Consider the following 26,509-nt stretch of genomic DNA (forward strand, 5'->3'; position numbering starts at 1 on the left):
GACAGTGAAGGTGAAGGCAAACCCAGGGGACAGTGAAACCCTTGCCAGCCCAGCCACTGCCTCATGTCGCCAAGTCAGCTACAAAAAGCCTGTGGCTCCATCCTGCCTTCCAAGTAAGTCCCCCATAGAATCCCATAAAATCCAAAGGGAATTCCAGGAAATATAGTCCAGCCAAGCTGAAGTACACCTTACAAAGCCACAATAGTCAAGTTCTCAATCAATAGTATGGTGATTACCAGAGGGAACTGGGGTGGCACAGGTGGAAGAGGTAAATGGGGGATAAATGATGTTGGAAGGAGACTAGACTTTGGATGCTGAGCAGATGTGCAGATGACGTATTGCAGAACTGCACTCTTGAAACCTACATAATTGTATTGACCAATGTAACCCTAATAACTTCAATAAAAAGTCTCAATCAGTGTTTATGGAGTGAATGAATAAATAAACAGGTTAATACTTAGATTTCCAGGCTAGTCACAAGTCCATTTACTAATAATGAAGCTGGGCCAAAGTATTGCTAAATAGAAAACAACTCTAGACTTAAGTAAGGAGAGAATTTATTTGAAAGGATTATTGCAAGAAGGAGAAAGGGGACTGTTATAATAGGGAGGGAGACTAGTTCAACCAGGAGAACCCCAGAACTTCTTTTGTAAAAAGGAATAAGCAAGACACATGGAGTATCTTTCTGCCAAGGGTGGTCTTCTGCTGCCAATGCTGGACCCAGGCTGAGTGTGGGTCAAAGTTCAGTCCTGTGTAGAGGAGAGAGGCTTAAAGTTTAGTTAAATCCGCTAACACTTTGTTAGCACAACAGAACTTTGTCCTGGTAGATCGGTTTGCTAACCATTAACGAAGGAAGTGTAAACAGGTCTAGAGAGAATCCCCAAGGAAGCGAGAAATGCAAAAGAGGCAGGATGCATACAGCTCAGAGAATGTTTTACCCTGAGTTCAGCCTCTTCTTGGTAGGGACTAAGAATGGGGTTATATGCTGACTCAGTCCAGGGGAAGGAGAGAAAATGAACTCAAGTTTGGTTAACAAGCAGTTTGTTCTGAAATATCAGTGGGGATTCACAGTTAGCTAATCATTCATGAGACAAACACTGGGAATTTGGAGCATCAGCATCTGGCTTTATTAGAGGTAAACAAGGAGGACAACCATGTGTCTTAAGTCAAATGGGGGAAGGCTGGTTCCTTGCAGTGAGCCATTTCAGAAATGCAAATTCGGTGGAAGAAATTCTTTAATCATTCATGTTTTCCAGGATAACAGGACTTGGGTAAAATTCAAAATTGTCCATCTGCCAAAGAATTGCATCTACTGAAATACACTTTGACCCCAGCATTTTGGCCAACTTTGAGAATTAGCTCTACAAGTCTTCTTGCTTTACGTATTTGAAAGGTATTGTTGAGGATTTACTGTATGTAAATTATATCTCAATTAAGCTGAACAACGGTAATAAAAATAGCCCAGAGAACTTTTAAAAAAATATATAATTATACATCTCATATTCCCTTAAGAACTTCTAAATAATAATATACCAGAACCAGGATTAAGTAATTTTAATTTTTTCAGATGGCTCTAACACATGGTTGAGTTTGGAAAATGTTTCATTACATCATTGATTTGTCTCCTATATAAGGGCTCTTTAATTTATTATTATTTTTTTTTTTGCTCTAGAAGCAAGAAAAGATATATGCTTTATTTAAGTTAAAGTGATAACAATAATAAAAATGGCTGACACATACTGAGTACTACTCCATGCCAGGCACCCTGTAAAGATTTAAAATTAAATGTCTCATTTACCATATGCCAGATTCCATGAATTCTCCCCCATTTAAACCTCATCACAAATTCTTGTATAGAAAAAGAGTCATTCAATAGACTTTTTGGCTGACAGTGTGGTTAAATGTTGCTTCTACTAATGATAATAATCATTATCATTAGTATAATCAGGATACTGATTATAATCATTAATTGAGTGCTTACCATGTCCCAGACACTGTTCTAAGAAGCTTACATGTACTGATTTATTTAACTGTTCAATTACTCTGTGGTGCAGGTACTATAGTCATTGTCATTTATAGAGAAGAAAACCAAGGCACAGAGGAATTAAGTAACTTGCCCTATGTCATATAACTTCTAATGGAAGTTTAATCTCAAAGGATGGTCATTCATGCTTAGAGAATATATTTCTTAATCTCTGTGAATCCTTAATTATTGGAATGCTGGATGATGTAAAAATCAAAATAATAATTTCAGAAATATTTTTTAAAGTTTAAAAACAGTACAAATAATTTCATAAAGAGGCATCTGTGCTTTCTGCCAGACTTATCCTTCCTTAGAGTTGGTGAAGAGTTAGTGAATGGGCACCAGTGAAATGACTGGGATAAAGGCCAGACCATTAGTTAGAACTCCTCCTCTGTCTGCTTTGTGTCTCCATATGTCTTCTAGAACTTCTCATTCCTTGATGTTTCTTGATCCCCTCTTTAGGATAAGGTACCTGCCAAGATGTTCCAATTACAAGGCCCACAATTGCTACAGATGCTAGAGAAATCCTTGAGGAAATTCCTCCCTGAGTCCCTAAAGGTGAGATTGGAAGCTTCTAGGGGAAAAAAGGAATAGCGACTGCCTATGAAAAAGGTGGGAAAGAGAATTAGCATTCACTGAGCACCTGTTCTATGCCAGGCACTCACTCATCTTGCATCTCACATAGTTCACATCATCTTGCTGCCAGGCAGGTATATTATATCCATGTAACCAAAGAGGATCTGGAGGCTCAGTTATATGGCTTGACCAAAACCACACCAGTAGTGAGTGGCAACGCTATGATATAAACCCACTATGATCTTTGCTATGTGATGACCCAAGATCATTCCCTGTGCCCTTCTAAGAGTAATGTCAGATAGCAATGGAAGTGTTTCCAGAATTTCAAAATTGGCTGTAACTAACACATTCATGTTTAAATTATTTTTTCTAAACAATCAAGTAACTGATGAAAGGTTAACCATTATGATTCTTCTTTGAAATTAGTAACAGATCAATTTCTATTTTGTCAATACCAAATGTATTATGTTCAATTTGAGGTGACACAGAAATTTAGTTTTAGAAATGGAACATGATCTTTTATCAGAGAGAGGGTTTTTTTGGTTGTTTATTTATTTATTATTTTTTGCAATAATATATGTTGCAAAGGGACTAGAATATTACCAGTGATAAATGTCATTGCATTATGACCAAGCTATCAATTCACCAAAAAGACAAAAACATGCTAAAATGTGTACAGAGACTCAGAGTACATGAAGTAAAAACTAATGGAACTGAAAGAAGAAATAGGGAAACCCACAGATGTAATTTAAGACTCCAACACTCCCCTCTCAATGATTTAGAGAATAGACATAAAACCTGTAAGGATATGGAAGAGCTGAACAATACTATGAGCCAACTTGAACTAACTGATATTTATGGAATATTTCCCTCAACAACAGTGGAATACATATTATTTTTAAATGCACATTGGACATTTGCCAAGATAGATGATATTTAAAAACATTTTTTAAAGAATTGAAATAATATAAAGTATATCCTTGAACAATATGAAATTAAACTTAAAATTTAACAAAACCTGAGAAGTATCTGGAAAATGCCTACATATTTAGAAATTATACAATACACTTCTAAATAAATCATGCTTTAGTGTCATACAAAAAATTAGAAAATACTTTATTGTAATGAAAATGGAAATACACCATCTCTAGTTCTGGGATGCAATTTAAGCAAGGATAAGTGGGAAATATATAGCATTCAGTACTTGTACTATAAAAGAATAATGTTCTCAAATCCATGTTTTAAGCTTTCACCTTTAAAACTAGCAAAAAAAATGAGTAAATTAACTCTAAAGCAAACAAAATTAAGGAAATTATAAAAGACTAGGGGCCCGGTGCATGAAATTCATGCACTGGGGGGCGGGGAGGGGGGGTGGTCCCTCAGCCCAGCCTGCCCCCTCTCACATACTGGGAGCCCTCAGGGGATGTCCTACTGATGGCTTAGGCCCGCTCCCTGCCCCCCTTGGGGAGTGGGCCTAAGCCGCAGTCTTGCCTCTCTTTGTGGGAGGCGACTGGGCTGATCAGGGGAAGGCACCAGCCCCATCACCCCGCTGCTGCAGCCACTGCCAGTCACCGCAGCCACCAAGGTGTTTTCATCAACACGGACTCCAGTCCCTTCACCATGAAAAATATGACAACTTTCTTTAGGCATTTTCAAGATGTGTCTTTCTTTTTTTTTAAATTTCTTTATTGGTTAAGGTATTACAAATGTGTCCTCATCCCCCCATTAACCCCCAACCTCCCCCCCAACTCATGTTCTCATCCCCCTGCTGTCCATGTCCATTGGTTTGGCTTATATGCATGCATACATGTCCTTTGGTTGATCTCTTCCCCTTACCCCCACCCTCCCCTATTTTCCCTCTGGGGATTGATAGTTTGATCGCTGTTTCTCTGTCTTTGGATCTGCCCCTGTTCATCAGTCTATGTAGTTCTCTATATTCCACAAATGAGTGAGATCATGTAGTATTTACCTTTCTCTGACTGGCTTATTTCACTTAGCATAATGCTCTCCAGTTCCATTCATGCTGTTGCAAATGGCAAGAGTTCCTTCTTTTTTACCACAGCGTAGTATTCCATTGTGTATATGTACCACAGTTTATTAATCCACTCATCTGCTGATGAGCACTTAGGCTGTTTCCAAATCTTAGCTATGGTGAATTGTGCTGCTATGAACATAGGGGTGCATATATCCTTTCTGATTGGTGTTTCTGGCTTCTTGGGATATATTCCTAGAAGTGGGATCACTGGGTCAAATGGGAGTTCCATTTTTAGTTTTTTGAGGAAACTCCATACTGTTTTCCACAGGGGCTGCACTAGTCTGCATTCCACCAGCAGTGAAGAAGGGTTCCTTTTTCTCCACATCCTCTCCAACACTTGTTGTTTGTTGATTTGTTGATGATAGCCATTCTGGCAGGTGTGAGATGGTACCACATTGTTGTTTTGATTTGCATCTCTCGTATAATTAGTGACTTGGAGCATGTTTTCATATGTCTTTTGGCCTTCTGTATGTCTTCTTTCTAAAGTGTCTACCTAGGTCCGTTGCCCATTTTTTTATTGGATTATTTATCTTCCTATTGTTAAGTTGCGTGAGTTCCCTGTAAATGTTGGAGATTAAATCCTTATTGGTGATATCATTGGCAAATATGTTCTCCCATGCAGTGGGCCTTCTTGTTGTTTTGTTGATGGTTTCCTTTGCTGTGCAAAAGCTTTTTATTTTGATGTAGTCCCATTTGTTTATTTTCTCTTTAGTTTCCATTGCCGTAGGAGCATTATCAGAGAAGAAATTCTTTCGGCATATGTTTGCGATTTCGCTGCCTGTGGATTTGTCTAGTATTTTTATGGTTTCCTGCCTTACGTTTAAGTCTTTTATCCATTTTGAGTTTATTTTTGTGTATGGTATAAGTTGGTGGTCTAGTTTCATCTTTTTGCATGTATCTGTCCAATTTTCCAAACACCATTTATTGAAGAGACTGTCTTCACTCCATTGTATGCTCTTGCCTCCTTTGTCGAATATTAATTGGGCAAAGTGGTTTGGGTCGATTTCTGGGTTCTCTATTCTATTCCATTGGTCTATATGTCTGTTCTTGTGCCAGTACCAGGCAGTTTTGAGAACAGTGGCTTTGTAATACAGCTTGATATCTAGTATTGGGATTCCACCTACTTTGTCCTTCTTTCTCAGGATTGCTGCAACTATTCAAGGTCTTTTTTTATTCCAGATGAATTTTTGGAGCATTTGTTCTAGATCTGTGAAATATGCTATTGGTAATTTAATGGGGATTGCATTGAATCTATAGATTTCTTTGGGTAATATGGACATTTTGATGATGTTGATTCTACCAATCCATGAACATGGTATGTTCTTCCATCTGTTTATGTCTTCCTCTATCTCTTTTTTCAGTGTCCTGTAGTTTTTGGCATATAAGTCTTTTACCTCTTTAGTTAAATTTATTCCTAGGTATCTTAATTTTTTTGGTGTGATGGTAAATGGGATTGCTTTTTTAGTCTCACTTTCTGTAAGTTCACTATTGGTGTAAAGAAATGCCATAGATTTCTTGACATTAATTTTGTATCCTGCTACATTGCCGAATTCATTTATTAAGTCTAATAATTTTTTGATGGAGCCTTTAGGGTTCTCTATGTACAGTATCATGTCATCTGCGAATAAGGACAGTTTTACTTCTTCTTTTCCAATTTGGATGCCTTTTATTTCTTCTTCTTGTCTGATTGCAACGGCTAGTACTTCCAGTACTATGTTGAACAGGAGTGGTGAGAGGGGGCATCCCTGTCTTGTTCCTGTTCTTAAGGGGAATGGTTTTAGTTTTTGCCCATTGATTATTATGTTGGCTCTGGGTTTGTCATATATGGCTTTTATTACGTTGAGGTATGATCCTTCTCTTCCTATCTTGCTGAGAGTTTTTATCAAGAAAGGGTGTTGGATTTTTGTCAAATGCTTTTTCTGCATCAATTGATATGACTATGTGGTTTTTATCTCTCAATTTGTTTATGTGATGTGTCAGGTTTATTGATTTGTGGATATTGTACCATCCTTGCATCCCTGGGGTAAATCCAACTTGGTCATGGTATATGATCTTTCTGATGTACTGCTGGATCCGATTTGCTAGGATTTTGTTGAGGATTTTGGCATCTATGTTCATGAGGGATATTGGCCTGTAATTCTCTTTCATTGTGTTGTCTTTGTCTGGTTTTGGTATTAGGGTGATGCTGGCTTCATAGAATGAGCTTGGAAGTGTTCCTTCCTCTTGAATTTTTTGGAATAGCCTGAGGAGGATAGGTTTTAGTTCTTCCTTGAATGTTTGGTAAAACTCCCCCGTGAAGCCGTCTGGTCCTGGGCTTTTGTTTGCTGGAAGCTTTTTGATGACTGCTTCAATTTCTTCCATAGTTATTGGCCTATTGAGATTTTTAGATTCTTCCTGATTAAGTTTTGGAAAGTTGTATTTTTCTAGGAATTTGTCCATTTCTTCCAGGTTGTCTAGTTTGTTGGAGTAGAGTTGTCCATAGTATTGTTTAACAATCCTTTGTATTTCTGTGGGGTCTGTTGTTATTTCTCCTCTTTCATTTCTGATTTTGTTTATTTGTGTCCTCTCTCTTTGTTTCTTGGTGAGCCTGGCTAGAGGTTCATCAATCTTGTTTATCCTTTCAAAGAACCAGCTCTTGGTTTTGTTGATATTTTGTATTGTTTTTTTGGTCTCTATGTCATTTATCTCCACTCTGATCTTTATTATTTCTTTCCTTCTGCTTAGACTGGGCTTTTCTTGTTGCTCTCTTTCTAACTCTTTGAGCTGTAGGGTTAGGTAATTTATTATCATTGTTTCTTGTTTCTTGCAATAGGCTTGTAGAGCTATGAACTTCCCTCTCAAGACTGCTTTTGTTGTATCCCATAGGTTTTGGATTGTTGTGTTTTCATTGTCACTTGTTGCCATGATGTTTTTTATTTCTTCTTTGATCTCTCTGGTGACCCAGTCATTGTTTAATAGCATGCTATTTAGTCTCCATGTGTTTGATTTTTTTGGATTGTTTTTATTGTAGTTGATTTCCAGTTTTATGCCATTGTGATCTGAGAAGATGCTTGATATGATTTCTATCTTCTTGAATTTGAAGAGACTTTGCCTGTGACCCAATATATGGTCTAACTTTGAAAATAACCCATGTGCACTTGAGGAGAATGTATATTCTGTGGCTTTGGGATGAAATGTTCTGAAGATGTTAATTAATTCCATCTGATCTAGTGAGTCATTTAAGATTGATGTTTCTTTGCTGATTTTTTGTTTAGAGGATTGTCCAATGGTGATAGTGGGGTGTTAAAGTCCCCTACTATGATTGTATTGCTGTTAATCTCTCCCTTGATCCCCTCCAGAAGTTTTCTTATGTATTTGGGTGTTCCTATATTGGGTGCGTATATGTTTACCAGAGTTATTTCTTCTTGTTGGATTGCTCTCTTTAGTATTTTGAAGTGGCCTTCCTTATCTCTTTTTATGTCCTTCACTTTGGGATCTAATTTTTCAGATATAAGTATTGCTACCCCAGCTTTTTTTTCACTTCCATTCACCTGAAAAACTGTTTTCCATCCCTTCACCATCAGTCTGTGTGCATCTTTTTTTCTGAGGTGGGTTTCCTGTAGACAGCAGATATATGGGTCATGTTTTCTTATCCACTCAGTTACCCTATGTCTTTTGATTGGGGCATTTAATCCATTTACATTTAAAGTTATTATTGATAGATACTTGTTTGTCGCCATTTTTATTCTTTACCCCTGTGTTCCTTCTTCGTTTCCTATTTTTTCTTTTTACAGCAGACCCTTTAGCATTTATTGCATTGCTGGTTTGGTGGTAATGAATTCCCGTAGTCCTTTTTTGTCTGTGAAGCTCCTGATTTCACCCTCAATTTTGATTGATAGCCTTGCTGGGTACAGTATTCTTGGATTCAGACCCTTCCTTTGCATGACTTTGTATATTTCATTCCATTCCCTTCTTGCCTGACGCGTTTCTTTTGAGAAATCAGTCGCTAGCCTGATGGGGGATCCTTTGTAGGTAACTTTCTGTCTCTCTCTGGCCACTTTTAAGATTCTTGCTTTGTCGTTAGTGTTTGCCAATTTAATTATAATGTTCCTTGGTGTTGGTCTTTTGGGGTTCATTTTGTTTGGGTCCCTGTGAGCTTCTTGGATTTGTGTGAGCTTTTTCTTCCTTATATCAGGGAAGTTTTCTTTCATTATTTTTTCAAACAGGTTTTCTATTTCTTGCTCAGTTTCCTCTCCTTCTGGCCCCCCTATTATGTGGATATTGTTTCGTTTTGTGTTGTCCCAAAGTTCTCTTAGGCTCTCCTCCTGCTTTTTAATTTTTTTTCCTAGAAGCTGCTCTGCTTGGGTATTTTTTCCTACCTTGTCTTCTAGCTCACTGATGCGACCCTCTGCTTCTTCTAGTCTACTGTTGATGCTTTCTATTGAGTTCTTTATAGCAGTGATGTCATTTTTCATTTCTTCTTGGTTCTACTTCATTTCCTCTTGGTTCTTACACATATTGTTGAATTTATCTTCCATTCTTTTCATCCACCTTATGACCATTTCTCTGAATTCTTTCTCTGACAGGTTGCTTGCCTCCATTGCCTCCATTTTGTTTACTTCCTTTTCTAGTGGTGCCTGTTTTTCTTTCATATGCAGGCTGTTTCTTTGTCTCCCCATGATCTCTCTTTTCCAGGTGTTTGGTTATGTAGTTCTCTCTCTGCTGCGTTCATTTAAAGGCATAAAATACAACACAACAAGGCACAAAGCACAAGGCACTGAACACAAATGTATTCACGAATCTAATAACCCCAAATAAAGGTGACCACCAGATCAAGGAGAATTAGGGGATAAGGAAGAAAGAAGAGAAAAAGAAAAAAGAGGAAAAAAAGAAAAAAAGGAGTGAAAAAATGAAATTGGGAAAAGGAAAAAAAAGTAAGAGAGAAAAGAAAGAGAATGAAATAGAAGAGGGGAAGAAACTACTTATATCTGGAGAAAACTCCAATAGAACAGCCACTAATCCCAACAAATTCCAGCAACAGAATGTAAACTACAAACAACAATTGATATCAAGTGAGGCAAGGGAAAGCAGGAGCAAAAAAATAAATAAATAAAATAACCGGAAAAGAAAAATGAAAAACAAAAACAGAAAAATAGAAAGAAAAAGCAAAACAATCTCGCAAACAAGCATAAAAAAACCCAATATACTGAACAATCAAGTAAACAACAACCAAATGACAGAGAGAGAGAAAAAATGTGGATAGTGAAGAAAGAGAAGAGAGAGGTGTATATGGATTTAGAGCGTGGGATTGGAAATTAGATATATAAGTAGTGTGAAATTTTAATGGGGTAAAAAGAAGGAATACGGAAAATCTAAAGCAGGAATAGGGTAAGAGAAACAGGACAACAAAAGGGGAAAAGTGAGGAGGAGAGTTTTGGTGTAAAGGTAAAGTTGAGGTAGAGTAAAATGATGCTAAATGAAAGATGAAAATAGAATTTAGAACACTAATCCCAAAATAAGATAAAGAGAAAATATAATGACACTTTTTTAAAAAGTAAAATGGTAGTAGTAATAATACTGGTTAAAAATAAAAATGTAGTAATTAAAAAGGTAAAATCAGGTGATGAAAAAAGAAAAAAAATTAGCTTCTTAAGTAAAAGGTGAAAAAAATAAAATAAATAAAAATGTGCAGTAGTGAAGGTCCTTCAGTTCCTCTACTCTTCTGTTTGACACGCCTTAGTCCTGTCAGGTATTCAGGAGAGTGTTGAAGTTCCCTGTGATGCACTGTTCCTCCGTGTTGTAAACCACAGTCCTGATTTTAAAGCAGGCAGTATTTGTTTCCCAGACTGCCTTTATTTGTGTTTACAGAAGAGCCAGTTTGTGGTTCAGCCTCTGGGTGGCTGTGTTTCTGGATTGACCTCCGAGGCTATAAGTCCTCTCTAGCCAGTAGTTTGGGAGAGCTGTTTCTGCCACAGAGCTGTTTCTTTTATTGTTACTCCCAGCTCTGATTCCCAGGTTCCACAAAAACAACTTTTCCCTGCAGTCTCTGCGAGTGACCCCAATTGGGCAATCCTTTCCGTGAGGAGGAGCAGGGCTCCTCTGAGTCCATGTATTCGCGCTGCTTTAGATCCAGTGTTTCTGGGACAGTAGCCAATTCCTGGATGCCATGGTTGCAAGGTCTCTGGATATATACGCTTCCAAAAACAGCCATTCAAGATCTCAAGATGTGTCTTTCATAGGATATTATTAAAAATAATTTATTATTATTTTTTATCCTCACCTGAGGATATGTTTCCATTGATTTTTAGAGAATGTGGAAGAGAAAGGGACAGAGAGAAACATCAAAGTGAAAGGAACCCTTGATTGGTTGCCTCCTGCATGAGCACTGACCTGGGCCCCAGCCAGGGAAAAGCCTGCAACCTAGGTACATGCCCTTGGTAAGAATTGAACCCAGACCCTGTGGTAGGCAGGCCGAGGCATTATCTACTGAGCCAAACCGGCAAGGGCAGGATATGATATTTCTTAGCCCCTTCAGCAGCAGACCTTCGTTTTTTTTCTCCAGGAGTGAGGTGGAAAAACCCTACATCACCTTCTTGGATTCTTATTACCCAAGTTACTAAGAATATTACCAGTGGCATACAGGGAGCTTAGCCAATGAGCGGTCAGAAAAGGTGTTTCCTCTGTAGTTCACACCAATCTCCATTCTCGGCCCCTACCCAGGCCTAAGGCCTTAGGCCAGGCATTAGGCCTGGGCAGGGGACTCCCAGCCCCTTGCAATTGCCAGCTCTGCCCCTTCCCAGGCCTCAAGCCTCTGGCTGGGGTGTTAGGCCTGGGCAAGGGACCCCCAGCCCGCTTCGATAGCAGGCTCTGCCTCTGCCCAGGCCAGAGGAGCATTAGGCCTGGGCAGGGGACCCCCAATCTCCTCCGATCGCCTGCCCAGGCTAAGACCTCTGGCCGGGGCCTTAGGCTTGGTAAGGGGACCCCCAGCCCCCTCTGATAACAGGCTCCGCCCCTGCCCAGGCCTCAGGCTTCTGGCCGGGTGTTAGGCCTGGACCGGGAACCCCAGCCCACTCTGATCGCCTACCCAGGCCTCAGGCCTCTGGCTGGGGCGCTAGGCCTGGGCAGGGGACCCACAACCCCCTCAGATAGCAGGCTCCGCCCCTGCCCAGGCCAGAGGGGCATTAGGCCTGGGCAGGGGACCCCCAGCCCCGCGCGATCACTGGCTCTACCCCTACCTAGGCCTCAGGCCTCTGGCTGGGGCTTAGGCCTGGGCAGGGGACCCCCAGCCCCAAGTGATCACCAGCTCCACCCCTTCCCAGGTCTCAGGCCTCTGGCCAGGGTGATTGCTGGCTCCGCCTCCCCGGGTGGCATCTGGCGCTGCCCGCCCTGCCTCCCTGGTCCCCGATCTGCAGCCTGGATCCTATGGGCGGTGTCTAACGCTGTCCGCCCCACCTGCAGTATGCAAATTTAACGGCCATCTTTGTTGGTTAATGTGCATACTCTTCTGATTGGCTGGCGGGCATAGCGAAGGTAGAGTCAATTAGCATCTTTGTCTTTTATTAGTGTACACTAGGGGCCCGGTGCACGAAATTCGTGCACTGGGTGTGTGTGTGGGGAGGGGAGAGGTGTCCCTCAGCCCAGCCTGCCCCCTCTCACATACTGGGAGCCCTCAGGCGTTGACCCCCATCACCCTCCAATCGCAGGATTGGCCCCTTGCCCAGGCCTGACACCTCTGGCCTAGGCGTCCGGCCCGGGCAGCGGGGACCTGCAGTGGCAGCGGCCCCGCGATCGTGGGCTTTGCTTTAGGCCCAGGCAAGGGGCCCCTAGCTCCTGGGACTGCCAGCTTCGACCGTGCCCAGCTCCCATCGCTGGCTCCACCCCTACTTCCTGCTATCACTGGCCAGGGCGGCAAAGGCACCTGATTCTCCGATCATGGCTGGGGGGCAGGGCAAAGGCGGCCCCAGGGCCGCCTTTGCCCTGCCCCCCAGCTCTTAGCTCCCCCCTGGGTTTCCAATCACTGTCAGTGGCAGGGGGTTTCTTCCTGCTTTCCCTTTCGCCTCCCTGCATTGTGCCTACATATGCAAATTAACCGCCATCTTGTTGACAGTTAACTGCCAATCTTAGTTGGCAGTTAACTGCCAATCTTAGTTGGCAGTTAACTGCCAATCTTGGCAGTTAATTTGCATATAGCCCTGATTAGCCAATGAAAAGGGTATCATCGTACGCCAATTACCATTTTTCTCTTTTATTAGTGTTGATTAGGTGTAACTATGTAAGTAAGTGGAATAAAATGGGAAGATATGTCACTAAATTTTACATTGTGAACGTGAATAATTTTTAATTAATTTATTTTATATATCTGTACTAGGGGCCCGGTGCACGAAATTCGTGCACTGGGTGTGTGTGGGGGGGGGAGTGTCCCTCAGCCCAGCCTGCCCCCTCTCACATACTGGGAGCCCTCAGGCGTTGACCCCCATCACCCTCCAATCGCAGGATCGGCCCCTTGCCCAGGCCTGACGCCTCTGACAGAGATGTAGACCCCCATCACCCTCCGATCACTTGATCGGCCCCTTGCCCAGGCCTGACGCCTCCGCCAGAGGTGTCAGGCTTGGACAAGGGACCCCCATCTCCCCCTGATCACTGGCTCTGGCCCCTGCCCAGGCCTGAGGCCTCTGGCTCAGGAATCATGCCTGGGCAGGGGACCCCCATCTCCCTCTGATCACTTGCTCCACCCCCCGCCCAAGCCTGACGCCTCTGACCCAGGCTTCAGGCCTGGGCAAGGGGACCATCATATCCCCCCAATCCCAGGCTCATCACCCCGCCCAGGCCTGACGCCTCGGCCAGAGGAGTTGACCCTCATCACCCTCCGATCACCGATCACCGGATCGGCCCCTTGACCAGGCCTGAGGCCTCTGGCCTAGGCATTCGGCCCCCGCAGTTGCAGGCTCCGCCCCTGCCCAGGCCTAATGCCTCTGGCCTAGGCATCCGGCCCGGGCAGCGGGGACCCGCAGCTGCAGCGGCCCCACGATCGTGGGCTCCGCTTTAGGCCCAGGCAAGGGACCCCTAGCTCCCGGGACTGCCAGCTTCGACCGTGCCCAGCTCCCATCGCTGGCTCCACCCCTACTTCCTGCTATCACTGGCCAGGGCGGCAAAGGCGCCTGATTCTCCGATCATGGCTGGGGGGCAGGGCAAAGGCGGCCCCAGGGCCGCCTTTGCCCTGCCCCCCAGCTCTTAGCTTCCCCCTGGGTTTCCGATCACTGTCAGTGGCAGGGGGCTTCTTCCTGCTTTCCCTTTCCCCTCCCTGCATTGTGCCTACATATGCAAATTAACCGCCATCTTGTTGGCAGTTAATTTGCATATAGCCCTGATTAGCCAATGAAAAGGGTATCGTTGTACGCCAATTACCATTTTTCTCTTTTAGTAGATAGGATACTTGACTATATTTTTATAATGTTCCTGTGATTTAACCCCAAAATCTATTTCCATTGGAGTAATAAAGTAGACAGTTTGAAGCAGGTGCCCTACCAGTTACTTACCCTAATTTCATAGAAATAATTCTTTTTATTTTTTTGTAATTTTTTAAATTAAATCTTTATTGTTCAGATTATTTCAGTTGTTCCTCTTTTTTCCCCCCATAGCTCCCCTCCACCTGGTTCCCACCCCACCCTCTGTCCTTACCACCCCCCCACTGTCCTCATCCATAAGTGTATGATTTTTGTCCAGTTTCTTCCCACACCCCCCACACCCTTTACACCCCCGAGAATAGTCAGTCCACTCCCTTTCTATGCCCCTGATTCTATTATATTCACACTTTATTCTTTATTCTGTTCATCAGATTATTTATTCACTTGATTTTTAGATTCACTTGTTGATAGATGTGTATTTGTTGTTCATAATTTTTATCTTTACCTTTTTCTTCTTCTTCCTCTTCTTAAAGTGTTGTAAATGTTTCCCTCCATGTCCCACATGGTTCAGGGTTCAGGATCTGGAAGAGGAGCCTCACACAAATGAAAGAGAAAAGACAAGAGATAATTTGGGAATATTGGGGGGCCAGGCGGGTAAGTCCAAGTCAAGAGGAAGGACTTCCACTGGTGCTCAGGCTGCACCAACCATTTTATAGTCAGAGGTAAACAAGGTAGTGGTTACCATAGTTACACTGTTCTGAGTTTCACTTGTTTTGACCATAGTTACACTTCCTGCACTTCCCTCAGCCCATTAGCTTCCCAGATAAGATCTAGGGAGTATTATAAGGTCAAGCCTAATTATGCTAAGAGGACTGTGCCCTCTAAGCTGGGACTTGTTTGTGACTTTGCCAACAGGTCAGTCTGAGGCTTAACCCTATATTGGCTCCCCACATTAAAGGATACCTTTCAGCATTTCATATAATACGGGCTTGGTGGTGATGAACTCCTTTAGCTTTTTCTTGTCTGTGAAGCTCTTTATCTGACCTTCAATTCTACATGATAGCTTTGCTGGGTAAAGTAATCTTGGTTGTAGGTTCTTGCTATTCATCACTTTGAATATTTCTTGCCACTCCCTTATGGCCTGCATAGTTTCTGTTGAGAAATCAGCTGACAGTCATATGGGTACTCCCTTGTAGATAACTGACTGTTTTTCTCTTCCTGCTTTTAAGACTCTCTCTTTGTCTTTTGCTCTTGGTATTTTAATTATGATATGTCTTGGTGTGGTCCTCTTTGGATTCCTTTTGTTTGGAGTTCTCTGTGCTTCCTGGACTTTAAGTCTACTTCTTTCACCAGGTAGGGGAAGTTTTCTGTCATTATTTCTTCAGATAGGTTTTCAATATCTTTCTCTCTCTCTTCTTCAGGCACCCCCATAATTCGGATGTTGGTACGCTTGAAGTTGTCCCAGAGGCTCCTTACACTATCTTCATATTTTTGGATTCTTTTTTCTTTTCGTTTTTCCAGTTTCTTGTTTTTTGCTTCTTCGTATTTCAAATCTTTGACTTGATTCCTGCAATCCTCTAGTCTGCTGTTGGAACTCTGTATAATATTCTTTATTTCAGTCAGTGTATGCTTAATTTCTAGTTGGTCCTTTTTCATAACCTCAAGGGTCTCACTAGACTTATTGAGGGTCTCACTAAATTTATCAGTGGTTTCTAGAAAATTCTTGAAAAACCTTACAAGTGTGGTTTTGAACTCTATATCCAGTAGTTTGCTTTCCTCCATTTCTGTCATTTATGACCTGATTCTTTGTCTCCACTTTTTTTATGCTTCCCTGTGTTGATAGAGTGGCTTTCGGTGCTAGGTGTCCTATAGGGCCCAGTGGCTCAGCATCCCCAATTACCTGAGGTGGACACTCTTGGTGCACCCCTTTGTGGGCTTTGTGCTCAGTCTTGTTGTAGTTAAGCCTTGATTGTTGTAGGTAACACTGGGAGGAATTGACCTCCAGGCCAATTGGCTGTGAGAATCAGCTGTGTCTGCAGTGGGAGAACTTCTGTGTTGGAGACACCCTTCTGGGGCAAGACTTGCTTCAGTGGGGCTTTGGTGCTCACTGAGTCTGCCCCCTGAGTGTGTCCCTTATGGATCTGAGGAGTTGTAATCTGGATGGTCACATTCTAACCACTGGGTACACTGGCTCTTGGATCTCTAAGGAGGTGCTAATTTAGCCTCTGCCTGAGGCTACCTCGCAGGAGCTATGGAGAGATCTGCAGATTCCTCTTCTTTGTTTGGGGTTTGGAGGTGACCAGATGAGGCCCATCTGTGAAGCAATGCAAGCTGCTGTGGGGCCTTGGGGCTTCTTTTGGAAGTTCTGGGTCTCTCTGACCCAGATGCAGTTTGTTAGGTAATTTTCAGATGGTAAAGGGCCAGACCTTTCATATGACAAGCCTCTGGGCACAGCTTGGGTGGGGTGGGGAATCAACAGGGTGGAGCAAACAGCTATGGCTGATCCTAAGAGGCCTCACGTCTCAGTGTCCTGGTAATCGCTGCAAGCACCTCTGAGAGAAAGCTGCCCTCGAGTTCCGACCAATGCCAGACAGTCCAGTTTCTCCCCATATGAGTCTGTGTCCCCAGAGACTCGCCCAGAACTGGAGTTCAGAGCAATCAGGAGCTTGAGACTCCCTCCCGATTGAAAAAGACAACCGCGTCCTCAGTTACCAGCCCTTTCCACATGCACCTCCGTACCTCTGCACTTTACTTCCACACCTCCTCTGAGTCTCAGTGTGCTTTTCTCTTTCCTTCTAGTTTTAGAATTTCTACTCAGCCAGCCTTCCTGTGGTTCTGGATGATGTCTGTTTTGTCTTTTAGTTGTATTTTTGAAGTGGTTGTGCGAGGCAGCAATTTCCAGTGTTTACCTATGCCACCATCTTGGTTTCTCTCCATAGAAATAATTCTTATCCTTATCAAACAGGGCACTGGGCCATCTCTTCCTAATAAGCTGACCTTCTCACTTTCTCATCATGTACAGGTTTATGGGACTGTTTTCCACATGAACCAGGGAAACCCATTCAAGCTAAAGGCCCTGGTGGACAAGTGGCCTGATTTTAATACAGTGGTTGTCCGCCCTCAGGAACAGGTAGGATGCCAGATGTGGAATCATACACTTGTATTTGCTATATGTGCCTACAATGCACATGGCAATGTAGAACCAAGGAAAAGAGAAATAAATCACAGTGATGGTGAAAAAATCCTCATCCTCAAGTAGCTCACCTTCTGGAGGAAAAGGTGGCTAAGCAAGTAAATTACAATTTGATAAGAAGTGTGTAACAACAGATGATGCACAACATACAGAAATAGCACAGACAGAAGCTGATTGAACTGTGGAGGTTGAAGATGGAGGGCACAGGAAAAGCTTGGAGGCACATCTTAGTGGAACTTTACCTGAACTATATTTTGTAGATAATTATATTTTTTTTAGGCTGAGAAGGAAAAGAGGACATAGAAAGGGCAGGACAATGAGTTGGGGTGATTCTAAAAAGTAAATTCATAATACTAGAATTTCCATATACATTTTGGGAAACATTTAAAAATTAGTGCAACTCAATATCAAAAACAAAAATTATAAGTTCACTTTAAAACATCCAGTGAAATGATCAATTTATAACAAATACAAGTAGTATATCTTTCAGACAAATAAAAATTACTTCTAAAGCCACTAAGTTAGAGAATATATAAAATGAATAAATTTATGTTAATAAAAACTGAACTGACATAAAATTATAAAATAAATTAAATAATTATAACTTTTATCTTAAATATGTTAGTGGTATCATTGCTTACTGAGTGTATGTTGTACATTTTCTAACTATGAAAAAAAAAAAAAGGCTGTTTAATTCTGCACTAGTCCTGGTAATATTTTCCTGTGCCTCCTTCTTTTAACAATCTCATCTGTTTTTTAATAATTTTAGGGGATCTTTCTAAGTCAGCAGTTTCTTTGTTCTTCTAGAACTACAATGAGGATAAGCATAGTATTGTTTTAAGAATGCATTTCTAATCAGATTTCATCTTCTTTGGCTTCATTAAATATAGATGGAGATTTTAATCCAGAGTAATCTACAACCAAATTTGAAACTGTCATGTTCATAGTTTTTGTGTTCTGCAAGTGTTTCAAATGTAGTAAAATTTATTCTTGCAATAGAAGCTTTCCTTGTCAACTGTTTGTCGATCATCCTGAGGAGGAGGATGGAAATACAGAAGAATGCTGTCTAAGTAGTTATGTCTTTGTTTAATTTGATATTTTAATGCAATATATGGGTAAAAATGATATTGTTCTGAAATTTTACATCATAAATTGAATACTTGAGTCTCTCACCTTGATCACACGATTTAAATGATTCAGAAATAATTGTAATGCATTAATAAAAATACCAATATTTTAGTACTTAAATATATCACATTGTAAAGGAATAAAAAAAGTATTGCAATCATGAACTACATGGAATTTGCTTTATTTCCCGATCACCAATGACAACAGGAGATGGTTGATAATTGGGATCATTACACCAATACTTACCAAATCTACTCCAAGGACCCCAAGAACTGTCAGGAATTGCTTGGCTCACCAGAAGTCATCAATTGGAAACAGCATTTGCAGATCCAAAGTAAGTAAGAAGAGTAGGAAGTGTACTGACTCACTTCTCTGCCCTGATAATTTCCACTATGACTCTTATCTTTCTCCATACTTCAGACCATCAGCCTGCTGTTAGTTTTTTTACTCAGCTGTGAATATACCTGTAATGGGGGAAAACACCCTCAAACTTGCAAAACAATGGGCTTCATACGGGAAACAACATAACTCTTTGATAGCCAAGAATTTATGCCATATTTGCAGACATATCCAGAATTGCCTAGGGCCAGTGGTCAGCAAACTCATTATTCAACAGAGCCAAATATCAACAGTATAATGATTGAAATTTTTTTGAGAGCCAAATTTTTTAAACTTAAACTATATAGGTAGGTACATTGTTATTAACTTAATTAGGATACTCCTAAGGCTTAGGAAGAGCCACACTCAAGGGGCCAAAGAGCCGCATGTGGCTCGCGAGCCACAGTTTGCTGACCATGGGCCTAGGCTGATTGGGTGCCAGAGCAGAGCTCTCCTCAGGTCCCAGGGCTTTCCATGCCTGGAATAAGAATGACAAGTTCTGCCTTAAGCACCTCTTGGTCATTAAGGAAACCGTCATGGTTATGAGCATGCCATCCAGAACACACTCCCTAGGATGGCATTTGTCTGTCACTTGCTATATCATCTTAGCCACATGACATATGTTCCCTGAGATAATATATAAAAACTAGAGGCCCAGTGCACAAAAATTTGTGCACTTGGGTTGGGGGGAGTCCCTCAGCCCAGCCTGTGCCCTCTCGCAGCCTGGGACCCCTCGGGGGATGACCACCTGCTGGTTTAGGCCTGCTCCCAGGGGGATTGGGCCTAAATTAGCAATCAGACATCCCTCTGGCAGCCCAGCAGCCCTCGAAGGATGTCCACTTGCCAGCGGGGAGAAGACCTAAGCTGCAGTCGGACATCCTTAGCGCTGCCGAGGAGGCAGGAGAGGCTCCCACCACCACCGCTGTACTGGCAGCCATCAGCCGGGCTTGTGGCTGAGCAGAGCTCCCCCCTGTGAAAGTGCACTGACCACCAGAGGGCAGCTCCTGCATTGAGCGTCTGCCCCTGCTGTTCAGTGTGTGTCATAGTGACCAGTCATTCGCAGTCTTTCTGCTGTTAGGGTCAGTTTGCATATTACCCTTTTACTATATAGGATAGAGGCTTGGTGCACAGCTGGAGGGGGGGGGCGGCTGGTTTGCCTTGAATGGTGTCCCGAATCAGGGTGGGGGTCCCGCGTGGGTGCCTGGCCAGCCTGGGTGAGGGGCTGATGGCTGTTTGCAGCTGGTCACACCCCCTTCAGGGTGAGGGTCACCACTGGGGTGCCTGGCCAGTCTGGGTGAGGGGCTGAGTGCTGTTTTCAGGCTGGCTGGTGACTGGAGCTCCCAGCCTCTCCTTTTTTTCTTTTTTTTATTCTGGGATTTACTTACCTTCTATAATTGAAACTCTGTTGCCATCACTGGCGCTCCCAGCTCTGAGACCGTGGCTGGCTGAAAGCAGGTATCTGGGGTTTGTTTGACTTCTATAGTTGAAACTTTGTTGCTTTTGGAGCTGTTGCTTTTGGAGCTGAGAGCCGGGCCGCGGCAGGCAGGGAACCTTGGCTCACTCCAGCACTGGAGCAAGCAAGCCTCCTGCTTGCTTCAGCTGTGTGGCTGCCAGCCGCCTTCTTTGTTGGCAGTTAATTTGCATATCTTGCTGATTATCCAATGGGAAGCATAGCAGAGGTACGGTTCATTACCCTTTTTGTCTTTTATTAGATAGGATGAGGATAATGGTAGCTAAAGCACAAGGGAATTGAAAAGATTAGGTGAAATGTTGAATAGGAATTGCTTAGCACAGTGGTCGGCAAACTGCAGATCACGAGCCACATGCAGCTCTTTGTCCCCTTGAGTGTGGCTCTTCCACAAAATACTGACTTCTGCGCATGGGCCACAAAGTTTCAATCACACTATACATGCGCACCTGCACGTGGTATTTTGTGGAAGAGCCACCTCAAGCGGCCAAAGAACTGCATGTGGCTCGTGAGCAGCAGTTTGCTGACCACTGCCTTAGCACAATACTTGGATGTGTCAATTAACTTGGACTGCAAAGCAAACCTCATAATTCTGTGAATCAACATTTGGACTGGGCTTTGCAAGACAGTTCTTCTGCTGGTTTCACCCAGATTTACTCATGTGGCTGCAGGGTACTAATGGATGGACTCTGAGCTAGTTGCTCTAGCATGGTCTCACTCACATGCCTAAATGACAGTTCTGGCTATTGGTGCTGGCCACCTTGGTGACAGCATGCTAGGAGCACAAGTCCTCAGCTGACTACCCTAATCCTATCCATATGGTGTTGGTCTCAACGAAACCAGAAGCACAAAGAAAGCCCATGGTGCAAGCCCTCTTTAGCCTCTCCCTACATCGAATTTACTCTTTTCCATTGGCAAAAGCAAGCCATATGGCCAAGGTCAGATGCAATGCAGGAGAGGACTATTCCAGGGAAAAGATACAAAGAGACATGGGCACATTGTGGGTTATTCCTGCAACAATCTGCCATACTATGAACAGAGTAAGCACACAAGAGATGTTGGCTACTACTGTTTTTATAATGCCTCTCCTATGATTATGAAAACAATATGTTCATGTAGCCCAGAAAACTTGGTCTCGGTCTTGGCATTGCCACGAATGGTATGACCATGGTTGGGAATGAATCTCTGAGCATGTTCATTGCACAAATCCTGACTAGGTGATAACCCATCACACATTGGCAGTACCAAGCCAGAACATAGGTTTTTAGACTGTAAATGTAGACATTTACCACTCTACTGTACAGCTTCACCATAAAATGTACTGAAATAATTGCATGACTCCTCTAAACCCCATCTAGGTTCCCAGTCCAACCTGAATGAGGTGATACAAAATCTCGCAGCCAGCAAATCCTTCAAAGTCAAGCACACAGAGCGCTTTCTCTATGTGGTGGCTGACACTGTAAAGAAGCTAATTCCTTCTCTGTTTGATGAAAAGAACTTACCACCTGGTGGTGGCAAACCCAAGGCCATGTAAGTTTGAGAAAAGTCATGGGACTACTCACACCTCCCATTCCTGAAGTAGCCTCCCAATGCCTCTTCCTGCTTTCACTCCTGCTTCCCTACGGTCAATATTCTTCAAAGCAGCCAAATCATTGTTTTCAGAAATGTATCATAGACAATAGAGGCAAGAACAGATATAATAAGTACTCATGGACTTTACTTTTCTCTTGGAACTTCCATAGCAATCAAGAAATGTTTAAACTCTCATCCCTGGATGTTACCCATGCTGCCCTGGTGAATAAATTGTGGCATTTTGGTGGCAATGAGAAGAGCCAGAGATTCATCGAGCGCTGTATCCAGAAGTTCCCCACGTTCTGTCTGCTGGGGCCTGAGGGGAACCCTGTGTGCTGGGACCTGATGGACCAGACAGGAGAGATAAGGATGGCAGGCACCCTGCCTGAGTACCGGAAGCAGGGCCTCATCTCCTATGTCATCTATATCCAGACCCAGGCTCTTAACAACCTTGGCTTCCCCATATATTCTCACACTGACAAGAATAACAAAATAATGCAGAAAATGAGTTACAATCTGCATTATATCCGCATGCCCTGTACCTGGAACCAGTGGTACTGTGTGCCTCTGTGACACTGTTCTACAAACAAGTATCAGATGGTCCCCTACATGTGGCTGGAACAATGGGTGGGTGGGCAGAGAGAAAAAATAAATTGTACATAATTGTAATTATCAGTAAAGTAGTGGGCTCTGGGGAGGCAGTGTGAATGTTCAATACCATGGTCCCTGCACTCAAGTCACTGCTGGCTTCCCTTAGATGTATCAGGTTGAAGCAGCCCCAGGCACTCCACATGGTTTAGTTCCCCCACGCTTCCGGGGATCTCCATGACACTCTCATCAGCTGCATGCTGCCCAGAATGGCTTCTCCTAGAACTCATACTATGTGGATCTGTAGAGCCTTGCCAGATTATCCAGAGAGAGGTAATACTAGTTTCTGAGCATTATGACTTCTTATTCTCTCTTTCTATGGTCTTTCTCTTAATGATCAGCAAGTGCACTCTGCTCAGTAGGTCTGTAGAGATTATCCTCTCCTCTGCTGCTTTCTCGATACATTAAAGGATTATATACTAATATGTGTGAAATACTAGGTTAAACATAGTGTACATGATATGGCAGGGAGAGTTTCGATGAAAAAGACCAACTTATATTATTAGCCTGTCCCCTCCTCACTCCCACACCAGGGAAAATGATTCAATGTTGCTTCTAATAGCAGAGATTTCTAAATCCACCCAAACCCAAACAATAAAGAGACTTTGTGTTTGATTGTACAAGTTGAAGTGAAGTGGTTTGTGATGGGAAGAGCCTGGGTTGGGTTTATGGAGAGTGGGAAGACCCAAACCCAGGGAGGTGGCTATTTATTGAGAAGTTTAAGGGGAGGGCAGTACATCATGGTACCTATTGTTTCACTTGACCTTGGCACATTGTTTCAGGATGCCTAAATTCTATGCAGTCCAGACAATGGTCTCATGGGAAAGTCTGGTTTGTGGTGTGGAGCAATTTTTGTCCTAGTTGGATCAGGGTAGTTGGGAGAGTTTCCTGCCCCAACATTTCAACAGAAACAGCACTAAACCTTGGCACTGGGACCCAAATAGAAAACTGGACTGAAGATAGTCATCTGGATTAAGAACCTGTTTGCTTTCAGTCCAACTACAACTAGAATTAGGCTGTAGAATTGAGGATGAAAGCCCCACAAACAGAGAAAACAATGTGTGAGGTTTAATTTCTTATCCACTCAAAAGAGTGGAGGCTCAGTTTAGAGAAGGGATTCTCAACCTTGGTACAATGGGCATTATAGAGTGGACAATTTTTTTCTCATGGGGCCATCCTTTGTGTTTATAGGATATGGAGCAGGATCCCTGCTCACTACCCACTAGATGTCAGTAACACTTTCCATTCCAGTTATGACAACTAAAAATGTCTCCAGCTCTTGATAACCTCCCCTGGTGGCAAAATCAACTTCAGTTGAGAACCACTGGTTTAGGAGTTGAGGTTCTCTCACTTGTGGATGCATCTGAATCACTTAGGGGGATTGTTAATACAAATAGTGGGTCTCACCCCTAGATTTTCTGATTCAGTGGATTTGGGGTAGATTTTCACATTTACATTTCTAACAAGTTTCCTGATGCTGCTGGTCCAGGAGCCATAGAACTATAGATGAAAATTAATATTGCACACTTCTTAGATATATTGTTTTGCCTTAATAGTTATAATGTAAATTTTTAAAAATAAATTTTTATTGATTTCATAGAGGAAGGGAGAGGGAGAGAGAAATAGAAATTTCAATGATGAGAAAGAATCATTGATCAGCTGCTTCCTGTATGTCCCCTACTGGGGATCAAGTCTGCAACCTGGGTATGTGCCCTGACCAGAATTGAACCTGGGACCCTTTAGTCCCCAGGCCAACAATCTATCCATTGAGCCAAACTGGCTAGGGTAACATAAATTTTTTTCTAATTGATATGTCATATTTCATAAAATTATTTTTTTAATTAAATAGACATTCAATACTTTATATTCACTGCAGCTATATATTACTAGAGGCACAATGCACAAAAATTTGTGCAGTTGGGTGTCCATCAGCCCGGCCTACGCCCTCTTGCAGTCTAGGACCCCTTGGGGGATGTCCGACTGACAGCTTAGGCCTTTTCCCCAGGGGATCGGGCTTAAGCTCTCAGTCAGACATCCCTCTGGCAGCCTGGGAGTCCTCAGGGGATGTCTGACTATGGCTTTGGCCAGCTCCTTTGCGGCTGTCTCTGTGAAAGGACCAGGCCCACGCTGCTGCCTCTCCCACCATCTCTATGAAAGGAGGGGTGCCGGGCCCACCATAGCTGACTGGGCAGCACAGGCTCGCTGGCCCTGCCCCTTGCCCACTGGTTGTTCTGGCAGGTCATTCCAGAAGATTGTCCTACCATCTGGTCTAATTAGAATATTAGCTCTTTATTATATAGGATAGCAGTTAGGTAGTTATATAATTTACAACATGATTTCCCCAATAAGTTTAGTTCCTACCTTATTCCATACATAGTTATTACATTACTAGAGGCCTGATGCCCAAAATTCGTGAAACGGGCTTGGCCCTCGCAGCTCTAGCTTCATTTGGAAGATCATCTGGATGGTCGTTCTGCTGTTTGGTCAAATTAGCATATTAGCTCTTTATTATATAGGATTATTGACTATACTAGAGGCCCAGTGCACGACATTCGTGCACTGGGTAGGGGGTTCCTCAGCCCAGCCTGCACCCTCTTGCAGTTTTGGACCCATTGGGGGATGCCCGATTGGTCCTTAGCACTGCCGCAGAGGCAGGAAAGGCTACCACCACCGCCGCTGCGTTTGTCAGCCATGAACCTGGTTTCTGGCTGAGTGGGGCTCCTCCTATGAGAGCACACTGACCACCAGGGGAGAACTCCTGCATTGAGCGTCTGCCCCCTGGTGGTCAGTGCATGTCATAGAGACTGGTTGTTCCACTGTTCAGTCAATTTGCATATTAGGGTTTTAAGATATAGGACTTAGAGGCCCAGGGCATAAAATTCGTGCACTGGAGGGGGGGTTCCCTCAGCCTGGCCTGCACCCTTTCGCAATCTGGAACCCCTCAGGGGATGTTCACCTGCTGGCTTAGGCCCATTCCTTATGGGGAATGGGCCTAAGCCAGCAGTTGGAAATTCCTCTCGCAGTCCGGGACCCCTCGCTCCTTACTGCCCACCTGCTTGCTGCTCCTTACCACTCAGCTCACTGCTCCTTAGCACTGCCATGGAGGCAGGAGAGGCTCCCGCCACTGCCACTGCACTTGCCAGCCGGGAGCCCTATTTTTCTGTGTAGTTGTCTGTGGGCCAACTGCTTTCTTCCTTCTCATTTAGGGTTAGCAGAATATGAGGGCAGAGCACACTGTCATGGAATGCAGACAGCTTCCTGAAGCTGAAGGGAGTGGCTGGGCCCATGGGGTGAGAGGTAGACACAGAGGACATTATCTCACCCAATTGTGGGGCTGGCTGGACAGCCTTCATCTGCCTGGCCCCTCCCAGGCAGGGATCGAGCAGGGTGTCTGCCTCTCCATTCTCCATCCTTCCATCTGTGACATCTGTCACCCTTTCCAGGCCTCCCCCAAAGTGAGTTCAGCTCAATCCCTGAATGTAAAAGGGCATAGGAGGTGTGATGTGAATGATACCACATCCCGCGGGGTTCGGGCTCTGGAAGAGGGGCTGCATGCAAATGAAAGATACAAGACAAGAAATAATAATTTGGAAATTGGGGGGACCAGGCAGGAGCCCATCCGAAGAGGAAGGACTCCACTTGGGCTCTGGCCTTGCCATCCTTTTATTTAGTTTGTGATACACCTATAGCCCTTAGGCAGGCAATTTCCAGTAACAGACAGGCTATCTTATCAGTAAGGATTTACATGACTATCTGGTGGGGAAGTTGCTTCAGCTACCATTGTCTGGACTAAACAGTTGGTGCAGAGCCGTGACCTTTGCCAGGGCTCAAGGGTCACCAGCATTCCGGGCTCCTTGTCCACACTTCTATTCTAGAGAAGACAATAGGTGGCTTCCCACAGGGGGGCTCCACTCCAGTGCCCCCTGATTCACAGCGACAGGACCTGGTCTCAGGACGGTGGCCACAGCTGCAGAACAGAGATATGTTTCAAGAAAAGTTGGGAATGCAGAATTTTGTATGAGCCCCTATTCCAAAAGGTGGCAGTTTATTCACATTGTGGCAAAGACACCTTCAAGAGTAACATAAGTGGGTAAAGTCAGGGCCA

The 26,509-nt window shown here is 43.4% G+C and overlaps 1 protein-coding gene across 5 annotated transcripts in view; it reads left to right on the forward strand.

The window, feature by feature from the left end:
- The window catches only part of LOC132241127 (glycine N-acyltransferase-like), a 53,906-nt gene that overhangs the window by 2,145 nt on the left and 25,252 nt on the right, over positions 1-26,509 (forward strand). Inside the window, exons 2-7 of one of the 5 annotated variants that reach the window (XR_009454455.1) lie at positions 1,257-1,393; positions 2,486-2,581; positions 17,040-17,147; positions 18,546-18,672; positions 21,543-21,714; positions 21,927-22,766. Coding sequence is in view for 4 of the 5 variants with exons in the window: in XM_059709262.1 (XP_059565245.1) it covers positions 2,504-2,581; positions 17,040-17,147; positions 18,546-18,672; positions 21,543-21,714; positions 21,927-22,329 (888 nt within the window). In the remaining variant the exon portion in view is untranslated. Of the gene's footprint in view, positions 1-1,256; positions 1,394-2,485; positions 2,582-17,039; positions 17,148-18,545; positions 18,673-21,542; positions 21,715-21,926; positions 23,246-26,509 lie in introns of those variants that run through there. The other 4 variants (XM_059709262.1, XM_059709264.1, XM_059709263.1 and 1 more) reach the window with 4 other exon arrangements.

The sequence above is a fragment of the Myotis daubentonii genome, chromosome 9, assembly GCF_963259705.1.
Source record: "Myotis daubentonii chromosome 9, mMyoDau2.1, whole genome shotgun sequence".
Lineage (NCBI taxonomy): Eukaryota > Metazoa > Chordata > Mammalia > Chiroptera > Vespertilionidae > Myotis > Myotis daubentonii.